This window comes from Alligator sinensis, unplaced genomic scaffold, assembly GCF_000455745.1.
Source record: "Alligator sinensis unplaced genomic scaffold, ASM45574v1 scaffold694_1, whole genome shotgun sequence".
In the NCBI taxonomy this organism is placed as follows: Eukaryota; Metazoa; Chordata; order Crocodylia; family Alligatoridae; genus Alligator; species Alligator sinensis.
Window position 1 is genome coordinate 77,468 of NW_005842339.1, and position 13,988 is coordinate 91,455.

Sequence of the window (13,988 nt, forward strand, 5' to 3'; positions counted from 1 at the left end):
TGCCCGTGCCCCGCGGCTCCGACATGTCCCGAGCCGGGCGCCCCCCCGCGGCAGTGCAGAGCACCCCTGGGTGCTGCCATCCGGGAAGCCTGTAGGAGCCAGGTGGTACGTTGATTGTTGCATTTACACGCTTGGTTCTTCTGTTTTCGGAGGGCCCCCAACCGCAAGGGCTGCTGGAGACGAAGGAAGAGAGTTGGACAAACCGTAACCTTGGGGTCAAACCCTTGCAGCAGCGCTCGCTCCTCCCGGCTGTCACGGTGTGAGACTTGGAGCAGGCGTGTGGGAGTTTTTGGTCCTTTCTTTTTTGCTCCCTGTTCCCTCAGTCTGAGGAAAAGCATTCCTCCCATGTGGCGAGACAAGCCTGCCGCACCCGCTCCGAAGGGAGCCAAAAGCTTCAATAACAATTAACTATTATTATTTATTCCCGACACTTTGTAACATCTTTCCTTCCATTTGTTTTAATATTGACACAGCTGCTTTAGTTTAACAATAATAATGAGGACTTAACAGTAATAATATTGAGACTTCTTGAATCAAAACACATTTGACAACCAAATCAATAAAAATGTAGCCCTTCAGGCCTGTGCAGGCATCATCTCACAGATGTCAACAGTGTAAAGTCAAATCCGGTTTTGGGACGTACCTGTTAGCTTCCTTCTGAAATGAATGGCCATCCTGGGGAAGGCAGTTGCCAAAATTCATGAGTTCCTGCCAAAGGTGAAGGGTTTAACTAGGTTTGAACAAAGACTGGTTTATTAAAGAAAACTCATTTGTATTGTCAAAAATAGACATTAATTTCAGACATGGGTAAAACTAAGGAAAGCTGAAGTGACTTAGAAGCATAAGGTCCATGATTTAGGAGCTTGATCTGGCTGCAAGTCAGTGGGTCTTATGTTTTAGGCACTTTTGAAAATTTTACCCTTTGTATTTAAATTGCAGATTTAAAAAAAAAGAAGCGATGACATGATAGGGACAGAGGAAAGAGACTTTTATGAAAAAATGAATTATATTTGAAGCAATTTCATTTTCTAGCAGTTTTTCAATTTCTCACTTCAAATTTGTAGATCCCTCCCCCCTGTAATCCAGGAAAAATACTTTCTTGGTTTCGTGATACATTTGCAGAACAGTGAGGATGGCATTATATGGTGATAATTTAGCACCTCTCTAATGTTTTCATCCATAGTTCAAAATTAATTTTAAAAAAAGGGGAAGAAGCATCTTTGTCCTCATTTTATGGCTGCAAAATTGAGGTACAGAACAATGAATTGACCTACTCAAAACCACACTGGTCCTATTCCAAAGTCTGTTAAGTTAATAACTGCTAATTTCTGAAGGCTTTGGAGCAGGCCTGCACTGAGTAACTGGTAAAGCAGTGAGTGACATCCAGGTCTTGACTGCCAGGCATGTGTCCTATCTACTAGATGTTGGTGTGAAATTATGCATGCTTACAGGCCCTTGCAGCGCTCTTGGATTCTACTATACCATGGTTACTTTACAGTGAATTATAGTTCATGACAACACAAACACTCCTGAACAGAACTTGTAGGAAAACAATACATAAGGTATTTGCAAAAGCCCTGTCCATGCTAATCTACCCTTTATTACTTTGAAAATGTATAGAACATATTTTTCTATTTAGAAGCACGTTAGAATCTATAAATTAAATTTAGTGTCTTGCGTGGTGGCAGTGATGATGAAGTGAGTGTTGCTACACTTGTATGTCGGAAGCATGAGCGCCAGAAAGCCAGCAACGATCAACATTAATAAGGCCTTGGGCACCCAAAGAAGGGCTGTAAAGGCATTCATTCGTAAATTATGTGGTTGGCCCTCTGAGCTTGAGCACCACAGCTGCAGCCAGCATTGTTGGACAGGCCTCAAGGGTATATGCTTTTCTTATACCATCTGATGCCCCTTCTGAGATGGTTAAGAGCAGTCCAGGCCCTGCGGGGCAGCTGCCATCCTGAGGGGTGGAAGCTGGTGTTAGGGATGAAGTTCTTTAGCCGCAGTTCTTGCACAGCATGTTTCCTGCTCCATTGATGGGAGGTCCATGCCGTAGGTGCTGTCTGTGCCATCTGCAGATTTGATGAGCTTATTGGCCTGAGTGGAGAATGGGATCCGAGACTTCTGGCAGTACTTGGTTTTCTGGCTTGCAGCTACTCAGCTGGAGTGCAAAGAATAGTTTGGATCTCGGGCTTTGAGGCCTAGGGCCAGGGCCTGGTGGTTTTCTCACTTCAGCTGAAGCAAGGACATTATAACACCTGCTTCAGTAAACATTGTGCATTTGTGGCTCACAAATAATATGCTGCCCCTGAAACTTTGTCATGGCCATAGAAAAATTTGCTTTCCACAGAATATGTTTCTTCAGATTCATAGGGAAAGCAAAGTATGGATGTTGCTTGAAGTGCCTTTCTTGTTCAGTATTGCTGTTAACAAAAGTTGCGGATCACCATGGTCTATGTAAAATGCAAGTTGTAAACCAAGTTACAACCAGTAAAAATAAACTCTGTGGGGGGGGGGGGGGGGGGTTTTAACTTTTCTAGATTTGAGTGAATCCTGGCAACCACAGACCTGAATCATTGGCTCAGAACCCTAAGTCACCGAGACCTGATTCATAATCATGAGCACAGTTATTTGTATACATATTATACTTTTTGAGCCTTTTGCTGAGGTATCCTCAGTGATTCTATCCTTTGCACCTTCATTTAGCAGACACCTATCACAGTTTTACTGCAGTTTTAGGAGATGGAACTTAATTACAGTAATGTTTTTAATAGTACATTAAAGTAGTAGATTTACTGCGCAGTGCTCAGAGCACCTTGATGGTGCCAAATGTTTGCAAATATTGTAATTTGGGGTACCCATGAAATTGCTGCTTCTGTTATTTTAATCAGTTCATATAGGATGTAAGAGTGATGGAACAATGTGATACACTGGCCTCTACTTTCACTTAATAAAATTTTAAGCATGCCTTCATAGAAAAAACGGAGAGAAAGCTGCAGCTAGTGTAGTATATTTTTGTGTGTGTACACACACACCTTTATTTCACTCTCTGTCTCGCGCACACACACACTCTCTTCTTTATTTCACTGGAAGTTAATTTCACCAGTTATTTAATTAGTCAAACAAATTAGTCAAAGCTGAGGCTTGAAAAGGTTTAAGAAGAACTGATTTGCATACATATATTGCAGCTTGTTAATACTGCCTCTCTGGCTATCAGGAAGCCTTGGAGAGTAGTTTTCTTTTTTAATAAATATAATACCATTGGGTTAATGTGGTGTTACGTACAAGGTTTTATTTTAATGTCCATCTAGGGATTATGGAATACTAAAATCCTGAGTGAATTAAATTTATTGACACAGTCAAACTGTGTCAAGTAATATTTACAGTGGCTCTTAAAAAAAATCTCAGATTTCTGTTTATGTACTTTGAAGTCTCAAAGTACTAATGTGAAAGAAAGCTCTTTAATCACAAAACTTTTTGCATTTGTACTTCATGTAGTTATTTTTCTCCAGTGTGAAATTTCTATTTCTTTCAAAGCAAAGAACCAGACTTTTCTAAAATGTTAAGATAGCAGGTAAGGATTTATTTTGCAAAAGCAGCCTTCCTCCTCTTTGAAATATCTTACTCCATAATGAAACACCCTGTTGAAATCCAGGAGGTGAGTTCTTCCTGGTTCCTTGATTCCCTTGGAAGTTAGAACTAGGTATAAAATAAAAAGCCAGAAATTAATATAATTTTCTATGTTGCTATGAAATAACACTCAGTTTTTATTGGCTAATCATTTTATCAGACAGTAAGCTTTAAGCCTAAAATAAATACATTTTTTCATAGTGAGGACATATGTATATAAACATATGTGCATTTACAAATGTATATCATGAGACCACTGATAAACGATAATTCTATTTTAATATTTTCAGATGACACTACTTTCTTAATTCTGATATAGTGGCAACATGAATTCATTACATATTTTGAAGGCGGCAAAGTAGATTTGCACTTATAGACTAACTAAATCATAAATGCATAAGCTTTCGTAAGCATCAGCTTGCTTCATCAAATGCTAAAAACAGCCTTATGGTTAAATCACAAAAATCAAGAAACTTCCTATAGGAAGGTTATTCCATATTCCCATCCATAAAGAGATGATAATATTTGTCTTCTGGGAATGATGAGATGATTCCAACTAGCCGCATGTGGTTCCCAAAGTGTTGACGTGCAGTCCCTGGATCAGGAGATCCAGGCACCACTCCCCTCTTTGTTCTGCTGCCAGAACCTCCAGGCTCCCTCTCACTCAAGCTTCTTGTGCTTGTTTCCGCCCTTGGGGAAGGGCAGAGATGCCTGGCCCATGGGGTTGGGGGAGCTCATAGCCAGGGGGTTCAGGGAACCCAGGGACTTTACCCATGATCCATGCCCATGCAGTGAAGGGGAGTCGCCTACATGGCATTTGTGACCCCCACAGCATTTGCCTGGGTTGTGTGTGGCCCGTGTGGTGTGTGACTGGGAGTCCTGTGGCCACAAGCCATTCAAAAATAGAGCAGCCCTGAAAGGATTGATTCTTTTATGTGGTAATGCTCTGTGATCTATTTTGATATATTTTGATCTTTTGAAGGAATTCACTGGTAAAGTGCTAAACATTATTTTGAATTTTGTTATAGCGATATATCATACACAAAAACTATATTAAATAAACATATTAAGATTGCAAAGTTTAGTTAGTCCAAAGGTAAGAATTGATAGAATTAAGGTTATATATGAAAATTTAATTTAACCCATCTGTGCATTTGCATTTTATTACAGGCTTTAATTATATGATCACATACTATTTTTTTCCACAGGTTCCCTGATTTAGTATGTGCATAGAATGGGGGCAGGCAAAATACAGCCTGGAGGCCAGATCCGGCCCACCAGGCAATTTCATTTGGCCCGTATCACCAGTTAATTGTACCCTGCTCAGCCCATATACTTCACTCCTACCCTCATGCACGAGAGGACCCCAGGGTAGCCAGAACGCACAACTTCCAGGCAGGGCCGCAGCTGCCACTGCTGCAGCTGCTGGGGGACCTGCTTGGCTTCCCTGGCCTGAGGTGACTCCTCCTCATGTCCCTGCTGCAGTGCTCACTGCGGGCAGCAGGTAGGGAAGTGGCAGCATGTGGGAGGAAGCTGCAATTGGGAGGCAACGTGGGGCTGGTGGGAGCATGGAGCATGGGGCCTGTGACTCACACCCAGCAGGACAGTGGGAGTGTGGAGCCCAGTTCAGCCCGGTTCCATCACACAGGACTTCTCTTGGCTCATGTGCAGCTCCCAGGACTCACGCATCACCAGTGGGGAAGCCCCATGCAAAGGAACTGGCTACCCTCCCTGCCACCATGTGCAACTCCCAGGGCTCTGCTGGAAGTGGCAGGGAGCCTTGCTCTCTGCTTTCCAGTGGAGTCCCAGGAGCTGCATGTGACAACAAGGAGTGGGGCCAAGCCGCTGGCTGCATTGTGTGGGGCTTCCCCTCAGTGGCACATAAGTCCAGAGAGCTGCACATAAGCCACAGGGAGCTCCGTGTGGTAGAGGCAGGCCAGGCTGGCTCTGCTCCTTGCTGCCACATGTAGCTCCCAGAACTGGCTAGAGCCACATGCTGCTGAGCGGCTGCGCCTCAGGCTATGAGCCACCCTGAGGTCCTGATTCTGCTGCTGCCAGCAGCAAGAGCTGTGCGCCATGTAGAAGGACATGTGGGGGGTCCCCACATCCCCCCCACCCTCCCTCACACCCACACCCACACTTTGCCCACAGCCCCTCCACAACCCTCCACGCATACACATATCTACACCCCCCACACACACAGCCACACCCCCTCACAACCCACCCACACATCCCACCATACACACCTAGCTCCACCAATCCCACCCTACACACTCCTCTCACACAATATACAAAAGTAAGAATGTATTTTGGGGCTATTGTGCGATCACCTATATATATACTATGCACACATAAATCAGGACAAAAATATTTTTTGAAATAAAATTAAAATACGTTATATTAGATGTTTGACTTTTAGTATATGATTAGGTTTTTTGCAGTTCCAAGATGGCACCTGCCCTCCAAAGGAGTACTTCTGGGGGCAAGGGCAGGGACTTCAGGTGGCAAAGGTCAGGGGTTAGGGGCAGGACTTCTGGTCCCAAGATGGTGACTAGGGGGCTGGGCACCTATCAAGGGGCAGGGCTACCCTTGTGGCTCTTGACAGCTCACCAAAACTCATTAGACCACACTCCAGCTGAAATAATTGCCCACCCCTGGCATAGAAGGATAAACTTGTAATGAGAAGTTTATCAGTATTGTTTTCTTATTATTAGGGGTGCGATATTGGATCGGCACTGATATAAAGCAAGTTGACTATATTGGAAATCAGCCTGATGTGGCCAATAATTTGCAGCAGCAACACGCAGGCAGTGAGGGGCATAGTCCAGCATCTTGAAGAGTTGCCTGCAGCTGGGAAATCTGTTGTGGTGGAAGGGGCATGGTGGAGCAGATCAATGCCTCTGTGATGACGGAGAGAGTGGGGCTGGGGCTGGGGCAGGCGCTGCACACTCGGGGCAGGGCAAACACAGGACGGAGCTGCAGCTCATCCAGTGGGGGGGAGCAGCTCCCGCCACTGCTTACACCCTTAGAGGGCACGGGGGGGGGGGCATGTGCTCCTGGATCTGCGCAGGGCAGGGTGAGCTGTAGCTGGGGCCAGGGGCTACACCGGGCTCTTCCCAATGTGTGGGGGGGAGGGCTGGGCTGGGCTGCACTGCACTTGGGGCGGGTGCTGGGAGGAGTGGGGGGGCTACAGTGAAATTTGGGGTGGCTGCACTTCCTCTGTAGCCCCAAGCACAGTGTGGCCCAGCCCCATCCTCCCCCTCCTGCTGGGAGAAGCGTGTTCAGCCCTTGACCCCAGCCTGCAGCTGCAGCCTGCCCCGCCCTGCCCCATGAAGATCTCTGGGCACATTCCACCCCACCCCGTGCCCTCCCAGGGTGTGCACAGCGGCAGGAGCTGCTCCCCCCCTCACCCTCCTGGACAAACCATGGCTCTGTCCCCCTACACCCTTCTGGAGAAGCCGCGGCTCCATCCTGCACCCCACCTTGCCCTGGCTGGGCAGTGTCTGCCCCAGCCCCACTCCCTCTCTTACCACGGGGGGTGTTGATCTGCCCCCCTTCCCTCCCCCCCTCACCTTCCATCACAACAAACTTACCAGCTAGATGCCACTGTATTAGAAATTGGATTGGTATGGGTTGATATGCCTCCTTAAAAATTGGCTATCAGTATTGGCCTCCAAAATCTCTGTCAGTTCACCCCTAATTATTATTCAGTATATAGTTTGTGCTTTCATTGTGGTACATTATTCAAACCCTGATCTGATACAGAAGTATTCGTATCTTTATGTACTTCTCCGTGGCTGTGATTGCTTTTACTTTTCTAAAGCATTCTATTCAGCTCAAACATTAATTTAGTTACAACTTCTCTGTAATATGAAGGGATATTATCGTCTTCTTTTTATAGATGGCAACAGAAGGACAGATGAAGGTAAAAAGAAAGCAACAATTCTGAGATGCCTAGAACTTGATTTTTCAGATGACTTAGCATTATACAGCATTTTAGACGTTAAAAGTTGCCCCTTTTGACTTCAGTCACAACTGTGGGAGGTCAGCACTCCTGCAGGTCAAATTGCAGAATGTTAATTGAGGCACCAGAAAATGAAGAGCTCAACATTAGTTACCTGCAAAAGTTTGCTTTAAGCAACGTGCCTAATATCACCGAAGTACTCTGATCAAATCAGAGGTGGAACACCATCTCCAAAGCATCAGGCAATTATCATATTTACTTTAGTCAAAGATGATCCTAATTTTAAGAGCCCCTCCCCCAATAATTAGATTCTAAACATGGAAAATTTATAAATTTGTTATAGTTTTCCATATATAGGCTCTAATTATTGGACAGTTGTCTTTAATTCATCCCTCCCACCACTGCAGGAGGCAGGCAGTGGAAAGGCAGGTGGTGTGGGGAGGTCAAGCAACCTGCTCCCTGCTTGTGCCTGCCCTCCCTTCCTCCCACGGTTTCAGGGTCCCCACTCCCTCCAGCCTCTATTCCCCTCTTCCTCTTCCAGCCTCTGCTCTGTGCCAGCAGGTTTCATTCCCATTCTAACCTGGAGCATGGCCCTACCCAACCCTGCAGCAGTCATGTGGGCTGCACGCCATTGCTACAGGGCCAGGCTGGGGCCATGCTTAGTGCCCCAGGCTACAATGTGCACAGAGCCTGCTGGTACAGAGCAAGCATAAGCAGGGAAGGGAGAGGGGCAGGCAGGGGAGTAGAGGCTATGTTGCAGGGGAGAAGAGGCAGCAGGGTGGAGATGGTGGGGTGCAGAAGTGGTGGGGGGCAGGCACCAGATGTGACTATAACTCCAACCCTGGGTAGGGGCTGGAGCCTGAGCCACAGCAGCCTCCAACCCCTCTCCCCACCCCCACCTCCACATACTCTACCACCTTCCTACTCAGTTCTAAGACTAGGGCCTTTCCCTGCCCATGTTAAATGAGGGAGGGGGGAACCTCATCTTAGAATTGAGTAAATACAGTACCTCAACTGTGGGACCATCCTTTCTTTGCCTGCATTCTTGTCATTCACTGTACAACTCCAAACTTCTGCAGCATGTGAAGCTTGCATCCTACAGACAGCAGTCTTCTTCGCTATGTAATATTGATTCTTCCTCGGAGCAGGAGCCTTCTATTTGTAGAGTGAACACACACACAAGATAAATTAACTTGGAACATGCAACTGTGCGGGCCGGGAGCGACCCGAGCCCTTTTCGCGCTGCACATGGGCTGTGGCCAGCAGCCCGGGCACGCCAGGTTGGAGAGGGAAGGCCTTCGAGCTGGAATTAGGCACAGATGCGTATCGGTAGTTTTAAAGATTGGTTACTTACACCGAGATGACAGTGGTGCAGGCTGGAAAACTTGATTGAGTTGCAGTTACAGACAGACAACACAGACGGTCTCGTGGAGGTTGCTAGGCTCCACGGTGCAGAGCTCCGGATGCTCTGGGTGAACGAGCCACCAAAATAGAAATCGTAAATACGTCTTATAAAAGTCGCGTTCGAAGACGGGAAGAGGTGGGCGGTGGATCAGGCCGCCAAGCTCCTCTGGATCTCACACAGGGTTTCTATTACCCTGCCGTGTACCCAGAGTCCCCACGAGATGGATGTGGAGTCCTCTTCGGCTTGGGCGGAAACTGCTCAAGCCTCTTATATGGCTAACAGGCCAATCGTTAGCCGCCACGTGTGAATAATTTAACACTAGCCAATCACGGGGAACAAATTTGCATACCGGTGGCGGGAACTCTTTTGCACCGTGCATTCCTCTTGCAACATGAGCAATGCACCCTGCAAAAGAAGCTGCAGAAAAGGCGGGAAACGCGTCTTTGCACTGGGGTTTCCTCTTGCTACAGGAAACTCTCCCGTGCAATGCTCTGCAACTTGGCGGGGATAATTCTGGTGCCGAAGCACACACACACAATCATGCCTTTTGGGTCATGACAGCAACCTTTTTTGGCATTTTCTAAGTTGAGTGTTTGGCTTTGCAGCCCTAATCATGTTCTTTGCACATGTTTTGCACATGTGTCCATTCATGCACGTAATTTCCTAAATTATTAAAAAAAACAAAATGGAAAACGCTAGAAATGTTATCGTGTGACATTAATACCCCCATAGGTTATCAGCAGGGTTGCAATCTGTGGATGTCACACATTCCTCTGCCACTTGAGCTAACACAGTAACGGACCAGAGAAATAGTTTAATGGAGGAGTTTTCTGAACTGAGAGAAGATGATGATAAAGAAGTGGGGCTAAGGTAGGCTGAGAGTCTGAAAAAAAATAGCAACATTTTAAGTGACTGGAGGTGAGACATTTTGTTTGCTTTTTGTTCAAGGAATCTTCAAGGAAAGACATTCAAAGAAATTAACACATAATGACTTTGTAGAACCAAAGATTTCTTTAAGCCCTCAATAGAGAAGAATGTGATTAATTTATTCATAAAGAACAGCGGCTTTGTCTTTTTTCATGTGGCTACTATGCATGCTGAAGCTTTCTCGTTTTTCAAATGTGTATTCTTCTGCTAAAGTATAAATAAAGAGAGTAAATGCTTACATAGGTAATAATATCTTTATTTGTTCATTGTAGTCTGTTATTCTGCCTGTTCACAATAGTGAAAGCTGGTTGGATGAATGCTTAAAGTCAGTTTTGGAACAAGATTTTCAAGGCACCATGGAACTCTCAGTATTCAATGATGCTAGCAAGGTACATATATTTTATTTTACTTATACAGTACTGTCTGACCTATTTCTGTAAGACATTAGGGTTTGCTTTTTTAATTCAGTTTGCCACGTAAATTAAAATTGATGCCTCTATATCTTTTTCAGGACAATTCTATTAGTATACTTGAAAAGTGGAAGATCAAGTTAGAAGATGTAGGAATACAGGTTGTCATTGGTGGTCATGATTCACCTCAACCCCAAGGAGGTTAGTAGTTTAATAGTGATTTGACGGCATGTTGAAATAATTTGAATAGCAGGCACCATTTGCTCTTAGCTGAAAAATATTTTAATCCATAGGAAAACATTTAATTAAGAATGAGTAAAGTAGCAACTAAAAGCATTAGTAAAACTGTAATAGGTCAACATTCCTAAGTACCGTGTCCTGGAATTGCTACAAAAAAAGAGTTGTTGTTTTTGGAGGCCTCCATTCAAAGGCACAACTGAACAGGAGAGGCAATTTGGCCATGTTCTTCAGTTTCAGTGGGAGTTGTTTATGGAGAGCAAAAAAGAGCAACAAAAATGCGTAGAGGTCTGGAAAACATGCCATATGAGGAAAGGTTGGACGAACTGGGTTTATTTAGTCTAGCAAAAAAAAGACACTAGTGGGACTTGATAACAGTCTTCAAAAACAAAGGTTGTTATAAAGAGGATGGAGATAAATTGTTTTTTGCTTCCACATGGGCAGGACATGAAGTAACAGCCTTAAATTACAACAAAGGAGATTAAATTTAGGTATTGGGAAGAATGTTCTATGGGGGGGGGGTTAAACATTACAACAAATTGTGTCAAGAAATCATGGAGTCTCTGTCCTTTGAAGTTTTCAGTGCAATTTAGGAAAGCATTTGTTTGGGATGGATTAGACGGAGATGATCCTGCCTTGAGTGGAGGTTTGGACCAAGGCCTTCCAAGCCAATTGCCTTGCATGGGAAAGTGTAATTTGGGCTAGTGTTTGTGCTTTATTTGTCAAAAGGATTTTATTTATAATAGTTACAATGTTTCTTTCATTTGCAATTTCATATTGCAGTACTTGGTGTTTATTTCTTAAAGTATCAGCTCTTAGAGATGAGTGATTACATGAGAAGTCTATCTTTTATTAATTTTTAAGTAAGTTTAAGACTTGCAGTGATAACCTTACAGATATGTACCTATGCACCCCAGAGATTCAGAAACCAGAAGACAATAAAAAAGAACAGCAAATTTATTTAAAAAAAATCATTATTTTTAAACCACCTCAGATCTGCATCAAGATGATGATTTGGCAGAGGTTTTTACAGCCAGGTACCCTTACTGATGCTAACCTCCTCTTTTATCTTGGCTTGGGACTGGCATTGGATTGGTAGAATTACTCATCTACAGTGGAGTTCGAAGCCCGTGGAGAGCCAGAATCCACAACAGTGACCCTGTTTAGATGGGGAAGATTATGATTATTTTTAAACCAGCTTCATGACATTTTGGGGCCTGACTCAATCTTTTTAAACAATGGAGGTTGGCATTATATAGTTTGTCAAATATCTAGAATCCAAAGATGCATTGCTATAATTCTGACAGTTCTTTAATCACTAGAAGTAAATTTATTTTTTATGGTATGCAAATAACATGTAAATAGAAACCAAAGGCACAGTAACTTAAATTGTGGAGTGGCTGGGTTTTTCCTTTTCTGCAGCCCTTGTTGCAGAGCATGAAGATACTTGGCCTTTTCTACAGCCCTTGTTGCAGAGCATGAAGATACTTGGTTCATTTTGTTGCTAGTTTCAGAACTGATTCTATATAGGGTTAAATTTGCAATCCAAGTCAAATATAAAAAAATGGCTCTGGTGTAGTTGTAATTGGCTGGTGATAGCAGATTCAGGTTAAATTAATGATGACAACTACTGTAGAAGGAAGATAAGCTCAGTGTGGTATGAACTGTAAACCTTTTGTGTTGAGTTTTAAACCTTGCTTTCTTTTTCCATAATGTAGAAGGAAAAGTTTTTAAACAGTTGCTTTCACAAGAAGGGGTGGAGGCTTGAAGAGAAACAGAACAAAATGCATTCTTAATAAAGATCTTCTAAAGCTTATACGTAGATTTGTTTATTAAGGAAGTTTTGCATTGTCAGCTAAGAATTCCATCTCATGTCAGTAACCATGTGTTTTTAGCTTGTAAGGTAAATATTTATAGGACTAGTGTGTGTTCCCTGTTGATCCATGTGTTTAGCTGTCATTAATGTTAACATGAATTAAATGCATGCATTGAAGAGTTAGGCAAGGTTTGTACTTAGTATGTTTTCTTGAACTGAGTCTGTTGTTTCACAGCTCATATTTTCTAGACAATCATGGTTAAAATTTACATTCAAACAAAGGAATGTGTTGTTTGAGGCATTTGAAGTCCAGTAACAACAAAGTTTGCCTATAAGATTAATAGAAATTTTAAAATTATGATGATAAATTTATAATAATACATTGAAGGATTAAATATCTAAGGACTGGGATCTTGTAGTTCTCCTGTGGATAAAGAAATTGTTATAATTTCCTCAAGAAAGTAAATGCACATTTTAAAAATTCAAGGAGACCATACTTATTTACAGTTGTAGCAAGCAATGATTAACCCTATGTTGCAGTACACTGACAGTATTTTCAAGACACAGCTCTAATATTGGTATTTGCTGAAGATGTTTGTACTACCTAGTGATATTTACAATAGGCTGACAAATTAAAAGACTTTTTATTTATATGTATAGGGTCTGTCCTCATAATGAAGTGCTCATTAGATTAACTACTTGTTCCACTCAAGGGCATCTTTGGAAAGCTGTAGGTAACGTCCAACTCCTCTGAAGTTGTAAGAATTACCCGTGATTATTTACATGGGCAAAGAGCAGTGATGCCTTTTTCCTCCTCATTAATGTCATTCTTAACTGTATTTCCTTCTTAGTCCATCCTTATGCAGAAGGAAATTAAACCCTCACCTCTCTGCATCTAGTACTCTGTACTGCACTTAGTACTGTGTTAGGGAAAAAATCCCTATATCTCTGTATTGGAATCTTTTATCCCTTTGCATCCAATTATTACCTAATTTGAATAATTATATACTGTGTTCTAAAAGACAACATAAGCATATCACCTGCAGGTGTACCACTGAGATGCTTTTTGCTATCAAGTTGAGCACTGGTCTCTGAAATATGCTTCAGATTATCAGTGCTCGCTTTTGGCCTTCCCCTACCACCTCTCTATTCCCTTTCCTCTTCTGTCTTCTACCCAGTGATATGGAACTTTTCTTGTGCTATTTCCACACTGGCAGATCACTCCTGTCTTTCTCATCAATCTCAGTTCTCTTCTTTAGTTTGCCTAAAGCATAAGAACAGATAAAGTGGAGGGTTGCTCAGGGGAGCACTCCTATGTGCATGAAAAAGGAGTTGCTTGTATCACATGAGCAAAACAGGGAACAGAATAGTATGCTGGTGAAATGTGTACTAGCTGTGTAAGCAGCAGGGTTTGGTGTCAATATGGATGAATGGAAGACTGGAGACAGAGTACTGACCCCAAACAAAAGTCCTGTCACATGCCTGTCATTTGAGAGGTACAGTTTGGAAATATCATACAGTAGTACTTGGAGCCAACTTCTGCTTTCAGTGATAAAACAACTGGTTTGATACAACAGAGGCCCATGCTGAATTCCTGCT

The 13,988-nt window shown here is 43.3% G+C and overlaps 1 protein-coding gene across 4 annotated transcripts in view; it reads left to right on the top strand.

The window, feature by feature from the left end:
- Positions 1-6: 6 nt before the first annotated feature.
- The window catches only part of B3GNTL1 (UDP-GlcNAc:betaGal beta-1,3-N-acetylglucosaminyltransferase like 1), a 353,034-nt gene continuing 339,052 nt past the window's right edge, over positions 7-13,988 (top strand). For all 4 annotated transcript variants that reach the window (XM_025210189.1, XM_025210188.1, XM_025210191.1 and 1 more), the window contains exons 1-3: positions 7-105; positions 10,199-10,315; positions 10,438-10,537. In XM_025210189.1, the coding sequence (XP_025065974.1) occupies positions 10,283-10,315; positions 10,438-10,537 (133 nt within the window). In that variant the 5' untranslated portion in view covers positions 7-105; positions 10,199-10,282. The remainder of the gene's footprint in view (positions 106-10,198; positions 10,316-10,437; positions 10,538-13,988) is intronic.